This window comes from Lytechinus pictus, chromosome 1 (assembly GCF_037042905.1).
Source record: "Lytechinus pictus isolate F3 Inbred chromosome 1, Lp3.0, whole genome shotgun sequence".
NCBI classification, from domain to species: Eukaryota; Metazoa; Echinodermata; class Echinoidea; order Temnopleuroida; family Toxopneustidae; genus Lytechinus; species Lytechinus pictus.
Genome location: NC_087245.1, coordinates 6567773 through 6587428, shown reverse-complemented (window position 1 = coordinate 6587428; position 19656 = coordinate 6567773). Strand labels below are relative to the sequence as shown.

At 34.4% G+C, this 19656-nt stretch overlaps 1 protein-coding gene across 1 annotated transcript in view; it reads right to left on the bottom strand.

The window, feature by feature from the left end:
• Positions 1 to 19656, bottom strand: part of LOC129254562 (uncharacterized) — a 177994-nt gene that overhangs the window by 64065 nt on the left and 94273 nt on the right. Inside the window, exons 65-78 of the mRNA XM_064113465.1 lie at positions 18468 to 18571; positions 16789 to 16850; positions 16432 to 16607; positions 15706 to 16068; positions 13903 to 13998; positions 12695 to 13057; positions 10836 to 10931; positions 6355 to 6720; positions 5498 to 5593; positions 3743 to 4087; positions 2627 to 2743; positions 1853 to 2215; positions 1219 to 1314; positions 123 to 226 (exon numbers count right to left, since the gene is read on the bottom strand). Of these exons, the coding sequence (XP_063969535.1) occupies positions 123 to 226; positions 1219 to 1314; positions 1853 to 2215; positions 2627 to 2743; positions 3743 to 4087; positions 5498 to 5593; positions 6355 to 6720; positions 10836 to 10931; positions 12695 to 13057; positions 13903 to 13998; positions 15706 to 16068; positions 16432 to 16607; positions 16789 to 16850; positions 18468 to 18571 (2747 nt within the window). The remainder of the gene's footprint in view (positions 1 to 122; positions 227 to 1218; positions 1315 to 1852; positions 2216 to 2626; positions 2744 to 3742; positions 4088 to 5497; positions 5594 to 6354; positions 6721 to 10835; positions 10932 to 12694; positions 13058 to 13902; positions 13999 to 15705; positions 16069 to 16431; positions 16608 to 16788; positions 16851 to 18467; positions 18572 to 19656) is intronic.

Here is a 19656-nt window from a genome sequence, read left to right as displayed (position 1 = left end):
CATTGAACTTGTATCCAAAGAGAAAATATCATGTCTTAAGAGCAAGTGATCTGTCTGTGATTTCATTAGAATGTTTTCCATTTTACTCAAAATAAGAATATGTATCATCCTGTTCAACTTACACCATCGATAATGCTTGAAGTTGTATTCTGGTATAGTACTGTAGAGGGGTCATTCAGATCAGATGAAAATATACCAGCTATCATAAATGATCCATCGATTGAAACTGAAATAAAAAGTTCAACATACTTTTATCATGGTCATGCTGTGAAAGATTTTGGTAAAAACACATTTATGAATATTATTACTAGTCATTTTATAAAGAGCAAATTCAAAATCTACTGCCATTTCCAGATATTGACATTAAACACCCAAACTTCAAAGTGCTTCCATACTACAGAACAAAATGAATTAAGTAAAATATGATTAAAGACTTATAAAGTATGTATCTCCATTCCTTTTATATGTGTGACAATCCTGAAATGATTTGTCTTCTTGTATTACTCTCAAATCATTATAGATTGTCCAGTTAGTGAAGTGGAATAAAAAGTTAGAATATTGGGGGTCAGATATTCAATGAATTTGAATATTTCATGCAATTACCTGCTGTATATAAAGTTCTATTGCAATACACATTCTTTAATTCAAGAGATACAGGCAATTTCAAATCAATTATTTTCTCAACTCAAGCAGTCAAATTTCACACCTCCACCAAGGCCACATTTTGGGGGGACAAATTTAATATTTAAATTTGCACACTACTTTCAGGATATCCAATCCTATTATCAGTCTAATATGCATACAAAAATCATGTTTAATTTGATTTACTTATTACATCTATCAAGTTATACAAAATATGAGCCATTTTAATTCTTGATGACCTGTGACCCCAAATCTGATGATATCATCAATGTCACATGGATCATATGAATAACAAGCAGGTTGTACAGTAGCATTGTTGACAATTTATGTGTTTATTGACCTCTACAACTTCAGACCTTATGACTACTAAATATAACCAGATCCTTTTAACCACTACATCAGATAGCAAGTTTGAACCTTTGAATTGTCAAGTCTTCTTATTTTCAGAAGGGCAATTTTCTTTCATTTATTCATGTTTGAGACCTTTGACCCAATGACCCCCAAATCTGATGAAAACAATATCATTCCCATATGCATACATGAGCCAAAGTCGTAAAGTTGGTATTTTAAACTTACCACATCCAAGTTCATCTGAATTATCAAAACAATCTATTACTCCATCACAATCAGATCCTATTGGAACTCTCTGGTCTACATCACAAGATTCAGTTACTATAGAAAAATGAGAAAGGGTGAATTTACAAACTATATCCCTACTTTTTTATTATACACCCTAGACCAAGTTATCTCAGGCATTGACAGGTTACAGTAATCTGAGTTTACTTAAGTTAGAAATAGTGATATGGATCCATCATTTCAGCCTCGATCACTACATTCATACACTGTATCTTAAATTCATTGGTATCTAGTTGATCTGAAAAGCTGCAAGACGGGTAAATGTTGCCCAGCTCCTTTCCAAGGTATAGAGAAAGGATACAAAATGGGCCTATTTCAACTGCAACTTCTTACATTTACTTTTAAATCCTAATTGAAGAAAAAGGTCATATTCTTATTCTAATCATTTAATGACTGCTACGCATTTGTAACATTCCAACGTTTGATGTTACTCAAGTGTAGTTAACATTACCAACGTTTTTATTAAAGCTAAAGAGTAAGTCACCATTGATTATTTGAGATGTTTTGTTTACTTTTATATACTGTCACTTTAGAGAAGATGATTGATTTGTAAACAAAATCTTTCCATACTTACATTCAAATGGAATTGATGTCACATTCAATGAGAACCCAGATCGCGTCCGTGTAGAATCTGTAACAAAGTAGAGATATGTCTGCATTCCAAGATAGTACCTTGTTGGAGTTACAGATCCAGTAAGCTCAAGGACAACAGAGTTCTCATCTAATCGATTGTGTCCAAGTCCAATGTAGAGGTAGTCATATCCACTTTCCAATGTGAAGTCAAGGATGTCAATCACCAGGGAATGGTCAACTTCAGCTTGGAGAAGCCATAAGCACTTGATTAAATTGCTATAGGCTATAGGGTAGTTGTCAGAAATGATGGATAAAGGTGTTGATGCAGGAATAGTTTGAAGACCATCTGACGGACAGCTGGCATCTGAAGTTATGGAAAACAAATTATAAATACGATTATTATATTACCTAAACAAATAAACAAATACAAGCATACATGTACACACAAAATGAATAGTGAAATAAATTAGCTTTGATTCATTGATATCTTAATCTCCTCTCTTATTCTTATACAATTTGCTTCTTTGTTTTTCAGAATGCCTACAATCACTTCATCCATCTTCTTTTCATTTATTTCCATCCTAGTTCCTACATACATGTATATATCTCTGGATTATCTAATAACTCTCATTACTGTAGCTGAAATGGTAAAAATTAAATTAAAAAAACTGAATTATATCACATTGACTGGTGAGTTCACTAAGATATCGGAAGCAAGGATGTACTAGCTAAAGATGACGTAAGGAATGATTTTATCATAAACTATTCTACATACCACAATTTATCTCATCATCTTCATTAAGGCAATCAGATAGACTATCGCAAAACGCTGAGGCAGAAATACAGACATCTGATGAGTTACAGGACATAAGAGAATTCCCACAATCACCGGCTGAAACAAAAAATAACATATATACAAGTACCACAATAATAATAGTGTACATGTACACTTATAGGCCTGCATTTTCAGAAAAGCTTTGAATTGTAACATGGTACAAAATCAGTTTATGCAGATTTCTCGTACTATCCCGCTTCCTTTTAGTACCCTTTGCCAAAAGCATGTATTTAATTGGGAAAGTTGAACTTTTGTTCTCAATGCATAAAGAAAAAAATCCAAAGAATTACCTCAAAATTTTTGGATGCTAACGGCGCTTTCCTTAAAGATAAATGATGTGAACCAATTTGATCTAATGACGTAGTGATCGATAATAGGGTTGTAGACACTTTGAAGCTTGTATCACCCCCGTCACTGCTGAGAGAAGGTTTGAACGTCTGGATGTAGATCGCTTCTTTCACTCCTCTCTCAAAGTACCGCGGCTACCTGTCCAGCACTTGTACCTTGTTAATGTCAATGTGATGTCCAGGCGATTCGATGTGATTGTGCTGCGATACTCCAAAGGAAGAGGAGCTAAGGTGTCGATGTCCAAGAAATCTGGCCCTCGGTGAATAATCTATGACCCGATTATCATTCATTATGTCACTAGGTCAAATCAGGTCACATCGGTCATCGCGGAGGAAGGCTGCAGTTAGCAGCCAAAAAATTTGAGGTAATTCTTCAGATTTTTTCTTTATGGGTTGAGAACAAAAGTAAACTATACCTTATTTCCAACCAACACGCGCTTTCATGATCGTACCCTAATACATGTACATGTAGTAGTCTAATTTGCTCAGCTAAAATAAACTTCATGATTGTGTTCAAAAGTTTGCAAACTTTCAATAGTAAAGAATTACAGAATGCTTGATAGTTAGTCCCACAAGTTTGGTCTATTCAGAAGAAAAAAATGACACCTGATACATGTACATATAACTGCAAAATTATGTGTTGTCTTTAAAATTCTTGACATATTTTTTTCTCATGCTCTAACATACATGTACATTTCCTCTAACCTACCTGGTTGATCAGAAGTTGATATTTCAAGGAAGAATCCCTGTCTTGTAGTACTATAGTCACTAGTGAAGCTGATAAAAGCTTTATTCCCAGGCAGAAGAACTTGTAAACTCCTATCATAAGACCCTGTAAACTCCATTAAGAGATTGTTGAGGTCAAAGGTCAATCCCTCGCCAATATAAAGAAAATCATAGTTAAGTTCCGTGCTGATGTCTGTTGCATAGATGATGATGCGATAATCTGAAGGTGCTAATATGGTCCATACCAGGTTAAGATTGTTGTCATAGTTGGAAGGATATCCAGGTGATGTCAGATTGTATATTTCTCCAGCCGAGAGTGAAATATTAGCTAGATTAGGATTGAAACAAATTAAACTGTTAAACATCTATACTTTTTCAAACAGAGATTTTCAAGCGTTTGACGGTATAAATCCAATTCAAAACAAAATTTGATTGAGTCATTAATTTCACTGGTCTCTGTTGTATAAAGATTAAATACATTTTATCAAATACAAATTAAATGACAGTTTGCATTAGAAAAATGAAGCATTTATGTGAATGAAAAAACTCACTGATTTAAGGATAAAACACTCAATAAACTAGAAATTTAACGTGTCCTAAGGACACAGAAGGACACAGATGCTCCCGCTTAACGCAATCAGAAATTCATTCAATACTATTGAACTTAATAATATCGTGCATATACACCAATGATTTTGTTAATTTGTTTATAATTCCCTAAGTTACTATTCAGAAACCAACTTGCATATATGAGCTGTGACCTTTGACCTGCAGACTTCGCAATCGAAATTGGCCTGTATTTTGCTGTCATCTGTCTATATACACACACCAGAGTTCTTTGAAATCTGTTGATTATTTCCTTAGTTACTATGCAGAAACCAACATGCATAATAAGCTGCAACCTGTGGGCACCGAAATCAAACTTAGCCTGTATTTTGGTGTCATCTACCTTCATGTACACACCAAAATTTTTTTAAATCCATTTAATATTTTTCGAGTTATTGCGAGGAAACCAATGGGGGGATGGAAGGAAGGCTAGAAGGCTGAAAAGCTGAATTCCAATAACCCTTTACAAAAAATTTACATAAAAATACATTCAACATCAAATTAAAGATCTCAATTCACACCAATTCTACATCATAAGAAACAGCAAAACACATAGAAATGTTGTTTATCATGTTGAGGATACATGTATTACATTATGACATGCATCCCCATCATGTTAAACCGAAATTGAAAACAGATTTAAAAAGTACAATTTTGGGACAAATAAATCCAGACTGAAGAGAAAACTGTAAGCTTGGGCTTCAGCATAACAGTGGCATGATTCCTTTTTGTATTCACTAGGGCAGTTAATAACACAATTCTAATGGTATTAATAATCTGACCAAAATAGACCATACTTCATGTACATTGAATAAAGAAAAGAGTAAATCTTGACTTCTCAAAGAAAAAAAGGCACCACTTCAAATTGGTGCCATGACTAATAACTCCTAAAAATTAACCTGACCATCATATAGCTTGTGAGGAAGATTTTACTGATCCTTTTCTCTCCCTTCTGCTGGAAGAAAAAAAATATTGATTTTACATGTTTACGTGTAAACAATGTAGGTGATCTCCCACTAGGTGCTTTTGAAAGCAAATGTATTCAAAACAAAACTCTGAAACTACCCATACAAATGGGGCATCAATCCGTACAGAAATGCATGGTTGTACAAGAAGAAATTGATTAACCTACCACATCCAAGTTCATCTGAATTATCAAAACAATCCATGACTCCATCACACTTAGATCCTACTGGAACTCTCTGGTCTGCGTCACAAGATTCAGATACTGGAGGAAAATCAATTTTACAATGACTACTTTGAGGGATAGATATCATTTGGAAAAAATACTGTTCCTCTTTCAAATTATAATATATTAGGGAATGAATGTCAAGTTCATATAGAATTCATACCATACATGTATATTGGTATCACAATCTTTTAAGAAATAAAAAGGAATACTGCTATCATAACTTCTATTTCTGCTACTTCTTACGCTGAATACAACAACAGCGACAAGTGGTAGCATCATTACTACCAGTACCACAACTACTACTACATCTACAACTAATTCTGCCACCACTACTAATTCTTCTTCTACTACTACTACTACTACAACTACAACTACAACTACAACTACAACTACAACTACAACTACAACTACAACTACAACTACAACTACAACTACTACTACAACTACAACTACAACTACAACTACAACTACTACTACTACTACTACTACTACTACAACCACAACCACAACCACTACCACTACCACTACCACTACCACTACTACTACTACTACTACTACTACTATATTTACTACTAACAACTACTAGTATTACTGCTGCTGCCACTACTTTAACTATCATTACTACTCCTATATGTACTACTGCTTTATCATTACCAATATTATGACAATGAAAATAACAGCAGTTCTTCTCATACTAATGCTACAACTTCCACTATTTTCATAACAATTATTCAAGATCTATTTTGTTCTTACATGTTTAGTAACTTTGAATTTTTAACACAACCCTGCCTACTTACATTCTAATGTAATGGATGCCACTTTTAATAAGAAACCGGACCGTGAAATAGAAGAATCAGATACAAATTGAAGATATGACCTCATTCCAAGATAGTATCTCGTTGGGGCTATAGATCCAGTAAGCTCAAGGACAACAGAGTTATTAGTTGATTGGTTGTGACCAAGTCCAATGTAGAGATAGTCATATCCACTTTCCAATGTGAAGACCAAGACATCAATGACTAAAGAATGGTTAGCAGCAGCTTGGAGAAGCCATAAACACTCAAGATTATTGTTGTAATTAAAAGGGTAGTTGTCAGAAATGATGGAGTAAGGCATCGAGGAAGGAATAGTCTGAATACTATTGTTAGAGGGACAGCTTGTACCTAATAATCAAAATAAAAGAAAAGAAACAAAATGTTAGTTGATGAATCACTTTGCTGTCATTCAGTTCAGCATTGACATTAATAAATTGAACTTCCAACTGAAATCAACATCAATTTTGTATCTATCTTCTAGTAATTGACAAGCAGTACGACAATACACCAGCCAGTGGCCTGTACTGTTTCCAGGAGAAGAAGGAAAACAAGCATAGCAACTTTTTTGTACTATTATTAAAGATAAACATGAATGAGGCAACAAGGACATACAATCAGAATTGTTTTTACCTAAATGAAATAAAAATTGGCTGCCCAACCAATCCTTAATAAGCTGGAAAATCAATAAATAGCAAATAAAAGCAACCACAAAGTTGGGTGTGAAAATACATAACCACTTGAGCATCATTTTGAGCAATTTCAGGTGTAATATGTTCTTGCAAAATATTGCATAACTTTGGAAAAAAATTGTTCTCAAATGTTGAGTAAGACAACAAAAAATATCATAAAATTCATATGAACTTTTCATATTACAAATTTATCGTGCAAAATTGTGAGGTCATTTTGCATCCTCACTAAAAGGATTTTCTATGGGCCAGGGCTCGCAAATTAAAATTCAACACTGTTGCCTGGAGGCATGCAAGCCCTCACAAAAAATCATTGAAAAAATTGTAAAAATCAAAAGTTAAAAACACAAAGATAGATAGAAGAAATTAAAAACAATGAAAAACAACCAATTTTAGTACCAAAATTTTGCCAGAAATAATATCCACAATAAAAAAAAAAGTATTCTAGCAACTTTATTTAGTGAATAATGGCCAGTATTATTTTGTACATAAATAAGCATAATTAATTCATAGAAAATATATACATTGAGTGAAATTTCGATCAATTGCAAAGTTTATATCATTTTTGTGGTCGCAAGATCAGCGACCAATATCTTAAAGGGGGGAGAGGAATAATTCTCCTCCCCCAGACAGACAAGACTCAAAACACCAGGGATTGTAAGGGTTCATGAAATAAAAGAGATAAAGTCCAGCAAAGAGACTGCTAGAAAGGACTAGTGTAGTAGGTTTCACGGTACACCATGTATTCTTTCTTGGGCATATGTTGGTCCTAAAAAGGACCACCCAATCTCGACGTTTCGACAAGTGTGTTCTTGTCGTCCTCAGGAGAATGAGCAAAGTTAGTAAAAGCAGGCCTTATATACTCTGTCGAAGTGCCGTATGCACGGTATCTCGCAGAGTACATGTCTCTGATTGGCTAGATAGGTCACATGACATCCACATATGCGGACGTGGGTGACAACACACAAATTGGGCGCGCAAAACCAGCGACGACCGGAAATTGCTGTCAGTTATCATTCCCGCTAGGATTAGCATGAATGACAAAAGTCACCACTTCCGCCCATACACTGCAGTGCTCACACGTGTGTGGAACGTCCGGGTAGGCTAATTAGGCAAATTAGCCTCTTTGTCTAGAACGGTAAGCCAGATATTGCTGAGTTGGAGGCCGCTGTCTTGAGGAACAGTGTTATGTTCCTCAATCTCCAACGCTTCTCTGACTCTCCGTTGATACCAGTAGGGGACACGGGTGACTAGTCTGCTCTCATCCCAAAGAATCCGGTGATCATGCGTATGGGCATGATCGATGATTGCAGATTTTTCCCTCTCGTCTCTCCTACCATGGGCCTTGTGTTCCTTAATCCGAGTGTTGAAGGAACGACCCGTCTCTCCGATGTAAACTTTACCGCATTCACAAGGAATTCGGTAAACTCCAGGGAGGTCCTTGGAGTTGCGCTTGTCCTTATGTGTAGTGACGGCAGATTGAAGCTTATTTGAGGAACTATGACGAACCTCAATGTCGGCTTCTCTCAAAATCCTCTGAATTTTGTGAGAGGCTGCTCCCAGATATGGAAGAACGACTCTCGCCTTGGGTTGTCCTGCACGAGGGTTCCGCGAGGGGGGAAGCTCAGTGCAGATCTTATGTGAGGGGTAGTTGTTACATTTCAAAACACGTTTGATATGCTCAAGCTCACCTCTCAGGTGGATCTGGTCACTAACCTCATGCGCTCGTTTGACTAACGTCTTGTTGATGGATCTCAGCACTGATGGGTGGTGGAATGAACGATAGTTCAAGTACCGATCAGTGTGAGTAGGTTTCCGATAAACCTGATGGGATAGGGATCCCTGTGCCGTCCTCGTAATCTTTGTATCAAGAAAGGGGATAGACCCCTCATTCTCCATTTCCATGGTGAACTTGATACATTCGTGTTGAGAGTTGAGGTGCTGTAAGAAATTGCTAGTTTCCTCAGCACCGTGTTGCCAAACCACAAAAGTGTCGTCCACATATCTAAGCCACACTTTGGGTTTGTGGGTTGCTGACTGGAGAGCCGTCTCCTCGAAATGTTCCATGAACATGTTGGCTACCACTGGGGACAGGGGAGACCCCATGGCAGCCCCTTCCGTTTGCCTGTAGAATGTGTCTCTCCATCTGAAAGAGGTGGAATTGAGGCACATCTCAAGCAGGTCATGGATCTCTAGAGGAGACAACTGTGTCCTGTCAGGGAGAGTTCTGTCAAATTTCAATCTCTCAAGGATGATGGCGCAAGCATCCTTAACTGGTACACTTGTGAACAATGACTCAACATCAAAGCTGATGAGGAGGTCATTGTTAGAGACGTTCATCTGACAGATCTGCTCAACGAAATGTTTAGAGTTTCTCACGTGATGCACGCCCTGACCAACAAGAGGCTGTAAGATGTAAGTCAAATGCTGAGCCAGTGCGTACGTGGGAGATCCTCTAGTAGACACAATAGGTCTGAGTGGAGTGTCTGGTTTATGAATCTTCGGTTGCCCAAAGATTATGGGACATAGACCAGACGAGCTCCGGAGTTGTCGGTAAATGGGTCTAGACAAGACATCCTTCCTCTGGAGAGAGAGGAGCTTATCATTAACCCTACGTTCGATGGCCGGTGAAAGTTCATTGACCTTTAATGACCTTTGACCATGGTCATGTGACCTGAAACTCGTACAGGATGTTCAGTGATACTTGATTACTCTTATGTCCAAGTTTTATGAACTAGATCCATAAACTTTCAGAGCTAGGATGGTAATTCAACAAATACCCCCAACACGGCCAAAGTTCATTGACCTTTAATGACCTTTGACCATGGTCATGTGACCTGAAACTCGTACAGGATGTTCAGTGATACTTGATTACTCTTATGTCCAAGTTTTATGAACTAGATCCATAAACTTTCAGAGCTAGGATGGTAATTTAACATATACCCCCAACACGGCCAAAGTTCATTGACCTTAAATGACCATTGACCATGGTCATATGACCTGAAACTCACACAGGATATTCAGTGGTACTTGATTAACCTAATGTCTAATTTTCATGGACTAGATCCATAAATTTTCAAAGTTATGATAGTAATTCAACAAATACCCCCAACTTGACCAAAGTTCATTGACCCTAAATGACCTTTGACCTTGGTCACATGACCTGAAACTCGACCAGGATGTTCACTAATACTTGATTAACCTTATGCCCAAGTTTCATGAACTAGGTCCATATACTTTCTAAGTTATGATGTCATTTCAAAAACTTAACCTTCGGTTAAGATTTTGAAAATAATTTTCCCAACATGGTCTAAGTTCATTGACCCTAAATGACCTTTGACCTTGGTCATGTGACCTGAAACTCAGGCAGGATGTTCAGTAATACTTGATCAACCTTATGTCCAAGTTTCATGAACTAGGTCCATATACTTTCCAAGTTATGATGTCATTTCAAAAACTTAACCTTAGGTTAAGATTTGATGTTGACGCCGCCGCCGCCGCCGTCGGAAAAGCGGCGCTTATAGTCTCGCTCTGCTATGCAGGCGAGACAAAAACAGCACTAAACCGTGTCACTCTTCTAATGGACATATATTTTTCAGTCTTTCTTTTAACAAACAAATTCTCTTTTGGAGACAGAGAAAAAAATTTAAACAGAAATTCCCCCTAAAAAAAGCTCTTGCACCAATATATAAATAAACCTACATGTATTATTTACATACAAAATGCTAATTCAAATAGTAACACTAAACTAAAAATTATGAAAATAATAAGACTTACCGCATTCAAATTCATCTGACTTATCAAAACAATCCATGACTCCATCACAATAAGATCCTTCAAGAACTCTCTGGTCTGCATCACATGATTCAGTTACTGGAAAAAAATACAAAAATATTACTTGTAATAAAATATCTAAAAAAATCCTGTTATCAAAATTTCATATTTCAATAAGAATCATACTCATAAAACATTCATCACTTCCCTTATTAGAACCCTAAATGCATTCTAGATTAAATGCAGTATTATAAATTACAGCAGCTACTACATGTACATGTACATGCTTATGCGTTTCAAAGATAAAATTCCTGGAATCCATTTCAATTATTTGAAAGAACTTTTTGAGGAAAGACTATATGTAATACACACTCTTTTCATTCTTTCTTATAGCAGCTTATTTCTATTACCGGCCATTTGAATGTTTTCCTTCTCTCTTACTTTCGTCATTTTCCCACTCTCTTTCCACATTACAAGTTTTTTTTAATCTTCTCTGAACTCTGAAGGACGGGGGGGGGGGGGGGTGGCAGCATGATGGCCCTCGACGCTTCGCACAATATTTTTGAAATGCAAGAAGATAGCGCCTCAATATTGTATGACTTTTTTCTTTGAAGTCTCGCGCAACTTTTGAGACCAAATTTGTGACATACAGGTATACAATGTACCATCGCGCATCACATGACTTTTTACAAGGCAATGTCATGCTCAAAATGGCTCATTTTTGTACTCTGTGTACAAAGCCTATGGGAGATTATATTATTGGTCTGCTTAATTAATTCAAGGTTTAATTTAGTTGTTAAATGGTCTGTAATAATTTCCAATGAAAAAAAATTGAAAAACAAAAGAAAAATTACAAGAAATACATAAAAATTCTAAAACCAAAGAAATACATGAGGAAAAAATTGGCTTTCGCAAATTTTCTTTGTGGAAAACTTTTAATTAAATTACAAAGATGACATCTGTAAAAAAAGAAGAAAATTTGAAGTGAAATACATGTAGGGTGTTAAATATGCAAATATTGTTTTCATGAATAAATTTGCATATTTTATTCATAAAAATTAAAACATTTTTTTTCCAGAAATTTCTTTTATACTAGCTTGTAGTTTATGTGGTAAAGAATGTGCGTGCCAAATTTCGGCGCGATTGCGCGAACGGCGGCCGAGATCAGAAAGGGAGGGGGCCATCATGGCCCCCCAGTCCTCAATACATCTCAAATAACCCAGTCCTATTGGGTTAAAGGACTGGGCTGTTTAAGATGATTTTGAGGAACAAGGTGGGGCCATAATGAACTCCCTTCTGATCACGGCCGCCAGCCCTTCACAGAATCGCGCCAAAATTTGGCACGCATATTCCTTACCACATTAACTATGAACAAGTACATGTATAATCTTTTTTTTATTAGAAAAAAAATATGTAAATTCATTCAATGTGAAAAACATATGATATTAGACAGCCAATTTAACTTCATATTCTATTTTTTTCCTAGATGTCCTCTATGTAATTTCATGTCAAATTTTCAATAAAGAAGAAATGCAAAAACCGAATTTTCCCTGATACATTTCTTTCCTTTTTTTTTTTAGCATTTCTTTGTTTTTTTATCTTTTGTTTTCATTGGAAATTTTTGCAGCCCATTCCACATTTAAATCGAACCCTAATTTAATGAAGCAGTCCAAATAGAAATAAAAATAATCACCTTTTATGAATTTCATCTCCCAAAGACTTTGTACAAAAAGTATAAAAATTAGCTTTTTTCGGCTTAACATTATCCTTTAGAAAGTCAAATTGCGTTACCATGATATACCCGTAAGTCGCAAATTTGGTCTCCAAATTTGTGCAAGACTTCACACTCATAACATACTTACATTCAAATGGAATGGATGTCACATTCAATGAGAACCCAGATCGTGAAACAAATGAATCAGATAAAAATTGAAGATACAACTTCATTCCAAGATAGTATCTAGTTGGAGTTATAGATCCTGTTAGCTCAAGGACAACAGAGTTCTCATTTGATTGATTGTGACCAAGTCCAATGTAGAGATAGTCATATCCACTTTCCAATGTGAAGTCAAGGATGTCAATGACTAAAGAATGGTTAGCATCAGCTTGGAGAAGCCACAAACAGTTCAGGTTATTATCATAGTCCATTGGGTAGTTTTTAGACATGATGTTGTAAGGCATCGAGGCAGGAATAGTTTGAACACCATCTGAGGGACAGCTTGAGTCTGATATTATAGAAAGTAACAAAAATCCTTGGAAATAATTACAATAGTCAATATCAGAAGTAATTCATAAAATGTACATACATGTACTTTGCTTTGTTGCCCAGTGATAATTCTATCAATGAATCAGTTTGCTGTAAATCTTTCCAGAACTGGGAATTGTGAATTTGCTTTAAAAATGTTAATTACATCAATTTCGTACTTTATTAGTATCAAGACCTTACAAACATTTTCTTAACAAAGTGAATGACATGAGGCATCAAGAAAACAAATAAAAATCAGCATGAGATACTTTTTTACAATGTTATATAACCTTTATTAGTTGGTCAGTTCAATGTGTTAATTTACCAACCCTTAAAGTATTTGTATTATCACTTTTCTCTAAAATTGGTGAAATAAACTTGATATACTAACAGGAACATAACATACTGGTCACGTAACTCCTAAGACTAGAGCTTAGACTAGCACAGATAAGATAAGAGAAAAACAGAATGAAACTTCAATGGAGTCTCAGGTAAGATGTCACTGCCCTTTAAGAAAGAGTTGGAAGCCTACATTTTAGCTACAAATCTTTCTTTTTCGCTGGGCAATCATTCTAAGTTACAATTTTTAATCAAGTACATGTAAATAACAAAACCAATTTAAAAAAATGCATCTAAAAAGGGTGTACAATCCAATTTTCAATTCTTCTCTTAACCAACACATTACCCTATGGCACAGTAAAAAAAGTTGACAATGAAATTCCCCGCCAAGTTATTCATTCTCTTGCCACTATGCATTAATGTACCTTCTTTTTTTGTATAAATAACCAGATAAAAAATAATACTTAAACTACGGAACAGACTTACCACATCCAAGTTCATCTGATTTATCAAAACAATCTATGACTCCATCACAACTAGATCCTACCAGAACTCTCTGGTCTGCATCACAAGATTCAGTTACTGGAAAAATATGAAAAGATCAATTTGGATGGATCAAGTATAGAGATTGTGTGGAGTTGTTATATGGGGAAGGGTTTTCTCTGAAGATGAAAGGATTAGTTTATAGGAGTTGCATAAATTTGATGATACAGTATGGGAGTAAAATGTGGCATTTAAAGAATAAGAAGAAGATGGGGATTATTGGAGAAAATGTGACAAACTTACTTGATAATCTATTCTAACCCCAATAATTTATCTTTTTTTTCTATGAAGAAAGGTTTTCTCTGAAGATGAAAGGACTAGTTTATAGGAGTTGCATAAATCTGATGATACAGTATGGAAGTAAAATGTGGCATTTGAGTGTAAAAAGAGATTGGGTTATTGGAGAAAAATATGACAATATGACATAATAAACTATTTTGAACCCTTATCCTCCATTATTTGCAATAAATCAGCTGCACAAAATTGTCAACCACGCCTCTAGCTGACTTTCTACTTTCAAGTCTTGCACACTTAAAGAGACAAAATTAGTGATGCCTTGGTATGTGGTTACAAAATTCACAATATAATGTACATGCAGGTAAGACCAAAAATTGCTAAAAATCATGTTTTCACTTACAAAGTCAATGCAATATGTGTTTTCAGATAATATTTATAAAATGAGTGATTTAAATTTTTTTTTATTGATAACAGTCAATTAACTTGATGCTATTTATGGCTGAAGTAATGTCACCAACGAATAATGCCCCCCCCCCCAAAAAAAAAAAAAAAATAAATAAATAAATAAATAAAAGTAAAACGATAAAAGACCTAAGAAATAAAAAAAAAATAAAAAGAAAAATAATTTTGATAGCAAAATTCTTTTCATTTACAATTGTTAGGAATGCTATAAAGATAATCAGCATTCTACGAGTATATTTGTGAACAGCTACCCCAAAACCAACAAAAATTTGCCAGAAAAAAGTTCTCTGTGAATAACCAAAATAGTAATATGGCCTTCAAAAAGCAAAAATTAAAAAAATAAACTCATCTGGAAGATAAATTATTCTTCAAAATACTGTCAGAATTGAAAGTGTACAGTTGAACGGAAAGCAAGATACAAGATTAGCTTAGACACAAGTTTGTATGTGGACTGCTTAGAAGTTTCACCGAGTTTGCAGTACTTGAGTGAAACCTGAACTTCAACATTGTTTTCCACTTATTTCTTGAAAGCTGTCTCTTAATAGTTTCTCGTGCATTCTATTATTTGTGTACGTAATTGTAGAGCAGTTTTCACAAGCTGCTAGTATATATTACTTTAAAGCTCAGGACCTGCTTTTTCAAACTCAATGAAAATCTTAAAATTCATTTTTGGGCGAGTTCTTTTTAGCATTGGGAATCTGGTCACATTTAGTGAAGTAGAGCAAAAAATAAGAATTTATGAATAAATTAAGATAGTTAATTCATGTAAAGTAAAATATATCAATTTTTATAAAATGCACCTACATATGTATGCCATCACATAGATCATATCATTCTCTACCATTCTCATTATCATTCTCTACCCTCATGCAAATTTGTATCACGATCACACAATCCACAGCCGAGATCGTAAGGGGAGCAATTATATACCCAGGATTAAGGTTAAAAGTTATATTTCAAAGAAACCTCATACAAGACTAAGATTTAAATCAAAATTTTACAAAACAATCACCAGTAGAAATAGATAAGGACTCTCTTCATACTTACATTCAAATGGAATTGATGTCACATTCAATAAGAACCCAGATCGTGAATCAGATGAATCAGATAAAAAGTGGAAATATGACTTCATTCCAAGATAGTATCTTGTAGGAGCCATAGATCCTGTTAGCTCAAGGACAACAGAGTTATTAGTTGATTTATTGTGACCAAGTCCAATGTAGAGATAGTCATATCCACTTTCCAATGTGAAGTCAAGGATGTCAATGACTAAAGAATGGTTAGCATCAGCTTGGAGAAGCCACAAACAGTTCAGGTTATTATCATAGTCCATTGGGTAGTTTTCAGAAATGATGTAGTAAGGCATCGAGGCAGGAATAGTTTGAACACCATCTGAGGGACAGCTTGAGTCTGATTTCATAGAAAGTAAAAAAAAAAATGTTATATTTTGTTTGGGAAAAGCCCACCTGGAGTTGATCTTAATACCTGACATTATTTCAAAAGGCCTAATTCACTAATCTTCATCTACATAAAAGCACATGTTAGGCATATCGCAAATTATCTAAACTAATAAAAATTGTAGGACGTCTTACAGTAGGAACAACAACTCGGTTTGTGATGTTATAGGTCACATATTGTGAGGAGAAGTAAAGTGTTATGGAACAGTGTCATTGAAGTGTAAGAGAATCAAAGAAAATCATTGTGTCATAAATATTCTTAATATGAACAGACAGTACCATGGGGAGAAATACTTAACAATGGTAGATGGAATACCTTGATATATAACAACAGATCCATTAATGACAGGCAAGTCTCCAAATACCCCATTCTTTACTCCATTCTTGATAGAATCACTGATCAGTTGTTGAGTAGCCATCAAAGGATTGGTGTCATTACTTTCTATCAAACTATTCAGTTGAACTTGGAAGTGCGTAGTGATGCTTCCATTCCTTGAAAAAATAATAATAATATCTCTGGATATAGTTATATTCATATAAATCATCATTTTATCGCATGAACCAGAAGCACAAAATCTTAATAAGGAGAGCATATTTTTTTCATGTATGTAATTTGGGTTGGTTACATCATATTAAGTATCTTATTAAATGTACCACAGTACAGTTTACATACCTGAAACCTGTGACAGTTGCTCCAAAATACAGAGGTCCTAGTGATTCAAAGACAGCATCCATCTGTCATGGAAAATAATACCATAAGGATAACATAACAAGCCAACTAGGAATGACTTCATTTTTAAAGAAAATATCCATTCCAGTCACAACCTTGTGATTACAAAAAAGAACATCAATGAATTTGAAAACACAATCTATTGAGGAATGGAAAAATTCTAGACAACAACTGGCTTTCAACACAAACTAATCAAAATATTTCATTATTTCAGAGTTTAATCCAAACCCCTACTAGATTTAAGTATTAACCAATGCCAAACATGTTGCCATTAATAATAATAATAATAAAATTACATTTTTATAGTGCATAATACACAAAGTCTCTATGCGCTTCACATAAATATCTCAACTAATAATATACAATATGGTCATTGAAAAGAACAGATTGCATTAAGATTAAATAATTCAATAATTATACAGCATGGCATGCATTCTAAACATGAATTAAAGTGGTTTGGTTAAAAAAGAACTAACTCTCTATGAGAAGAAGGCCTACATTTTAACTTGCCATTCTCGTAAAACTGAGATGTTAAAAAGTTTCTTGATTATTTTTTATGCAAAAGAAAGAGTCTCGTATTCAAAACTATGTACACAGTCATGCAATATGAAGATTATTCATTATCCAGTAGTCACCTTGAAGAAACAATGTAGAAATTAACAAAGGTCTGTTGTAGAAAATATATTGGATCCATTTTCATTAAGAGACCATTATTATTAAACAAAAAAATCAAAAACATAAAGGTATTATTTGGACAGTTAATATGCTTTACAGCATGTGGTAACGAAAGGTACATGTAGCTAACCATATTGTGCTCCACATATCTGCATGTACCCCCTAAATGACCATTGAAATATCCATAAACTAAAGTAATCAAATGTCTTTAGAGCAAGTGATCGTCTCTTATTTCAATATAATATTTTCTATTTAACTTAAAATATTTATTTCATTTAAATGTATTATTTGGACAGTGAATATGCTTTACAGCATGTGATAACGAAAGGTACATGTAGCTAACCATATTGTGCTACATACATCTGCATGTACCCCCTAAATGACCATTGAACTTATATCCATAAACTAAAGTAATCAATTGTCTTTAGAGCAAGTGATCGTCTCTTATTTCAATATAATATTTTCTATTTAACTTAAAATATTTATTTCATTTAAATGTATTATTTGGACAGTGAATATGCTTTACAGCATGTGATAACGAAAGGTACATGTAGCTAACCATATTGTGCTCCATATATCTGCATGTACCCCCTAAATGACCATTGAACTTATATCCATAAACTAAAGTATTCAAATGTCTTTAGACCAAGTGATCGTCTGTTACTATATTTCATTAGAATATTTTCTATTTTACTTAAAATATTTATTTCATTTAAAGGTTTTATTTGGACAGTAAATGTGCTTTACAGCATGTGATAATAAAAGGTACATGTAGCTAACCATATTGCGCTCCATATATTTAACTGAATGTATCCCCTAAATGACCATTGAACTTGTATCCAAAGAGAAAATATCATGTCTTAAGAGCAAGTGATCTGTCTGTGATTTCATTAGAATGTTTTCTATTTTACTCAAAATAAGAATATGTATCATCCTGTTCAACTTACACCATCGATAATGCTTGAAGTTGTATTCTGGTATAGTACTGTAGAGGGGTCATTCAGATCAGATGAAAATATACCAGCTATCATAAATGATCCATCGATTGAAACTGAAATAAAAAGTTCAACATACTTTTATCATGGTCATGCTGTGAAAGATTTTGGTAAAAACACATTCATGAATATTATTAATAGTCATTTTATAAAGAGCAAATTAAAAACCTACTGCCATTTCCAGATATTGACATTAAACACCCAAACTTAAAAGTGCTTCCATACTACAGAACAAAATGAATTAAGTAAAATATGATTAAAGACTTATAAAGTATGTATCTCCATTCCTTTTATATGTTTGACAATCCTGAAATGATTTGTCTTCTTGTATTACTCTCAAATTATTATAGATTGTCCAGTAAGTGAAGTGGAATAAAGTTAGAATATTGGGGGTCAGATATTCAATGAATTTGAATATTTCATAAAATTGCCTACTGTATATAAAGTTCTGTTGCAATACACATTCTATAAGCCATGAGATACAGGCAATTTCAATTTCAAATCAATTATTTTCTCAACTCAAGCAGTAAAAATTCACACCTCCACCAGGGCTACATTTTTGGGGAACAAATTTAATATTTAAATTTGCACACTTCTTTCAGGATATCCAATTAGATTATCAGTCTAATAGGCATTAAAAAAACATGTTAAAATTTGATTTATTTATTATATCTATCAAATTATACAAAATATGAGCCATTTTCATTCTTGATGACCTGTGACCCCAAATCTGATGACATCATCAATGTCACATGGATCATATGAATAACAGCAGGTTGTAGCATTGTTGAACTATTTATGTGTTTATTGACCTCCACAACTTCAGACCTTATGACTACTAAATATAACCAGACCCTTTTAACCCCTACATTAGAGTGCAAGTTTGAACTTTTGAATTGTCAAGTCTTCTTATTTTGCTAATAGGTCTACAATATGAGCAAGTTGTAACATTGTTAAAACGTCTATGTGTAGATTGACCTCTCCAAGTACAGACCTTCTGACTGCTAAATATTACCAGATCCTTGTAACCACTACATCAGATAGCAAGTTTGAACCTTTGAATTGTCAAGTCTTCTTATTTTCAGAAGGGCAATTTTCTTTCATTTATTCATGTGTGAGACCTTTGACCCAACGACCCCCA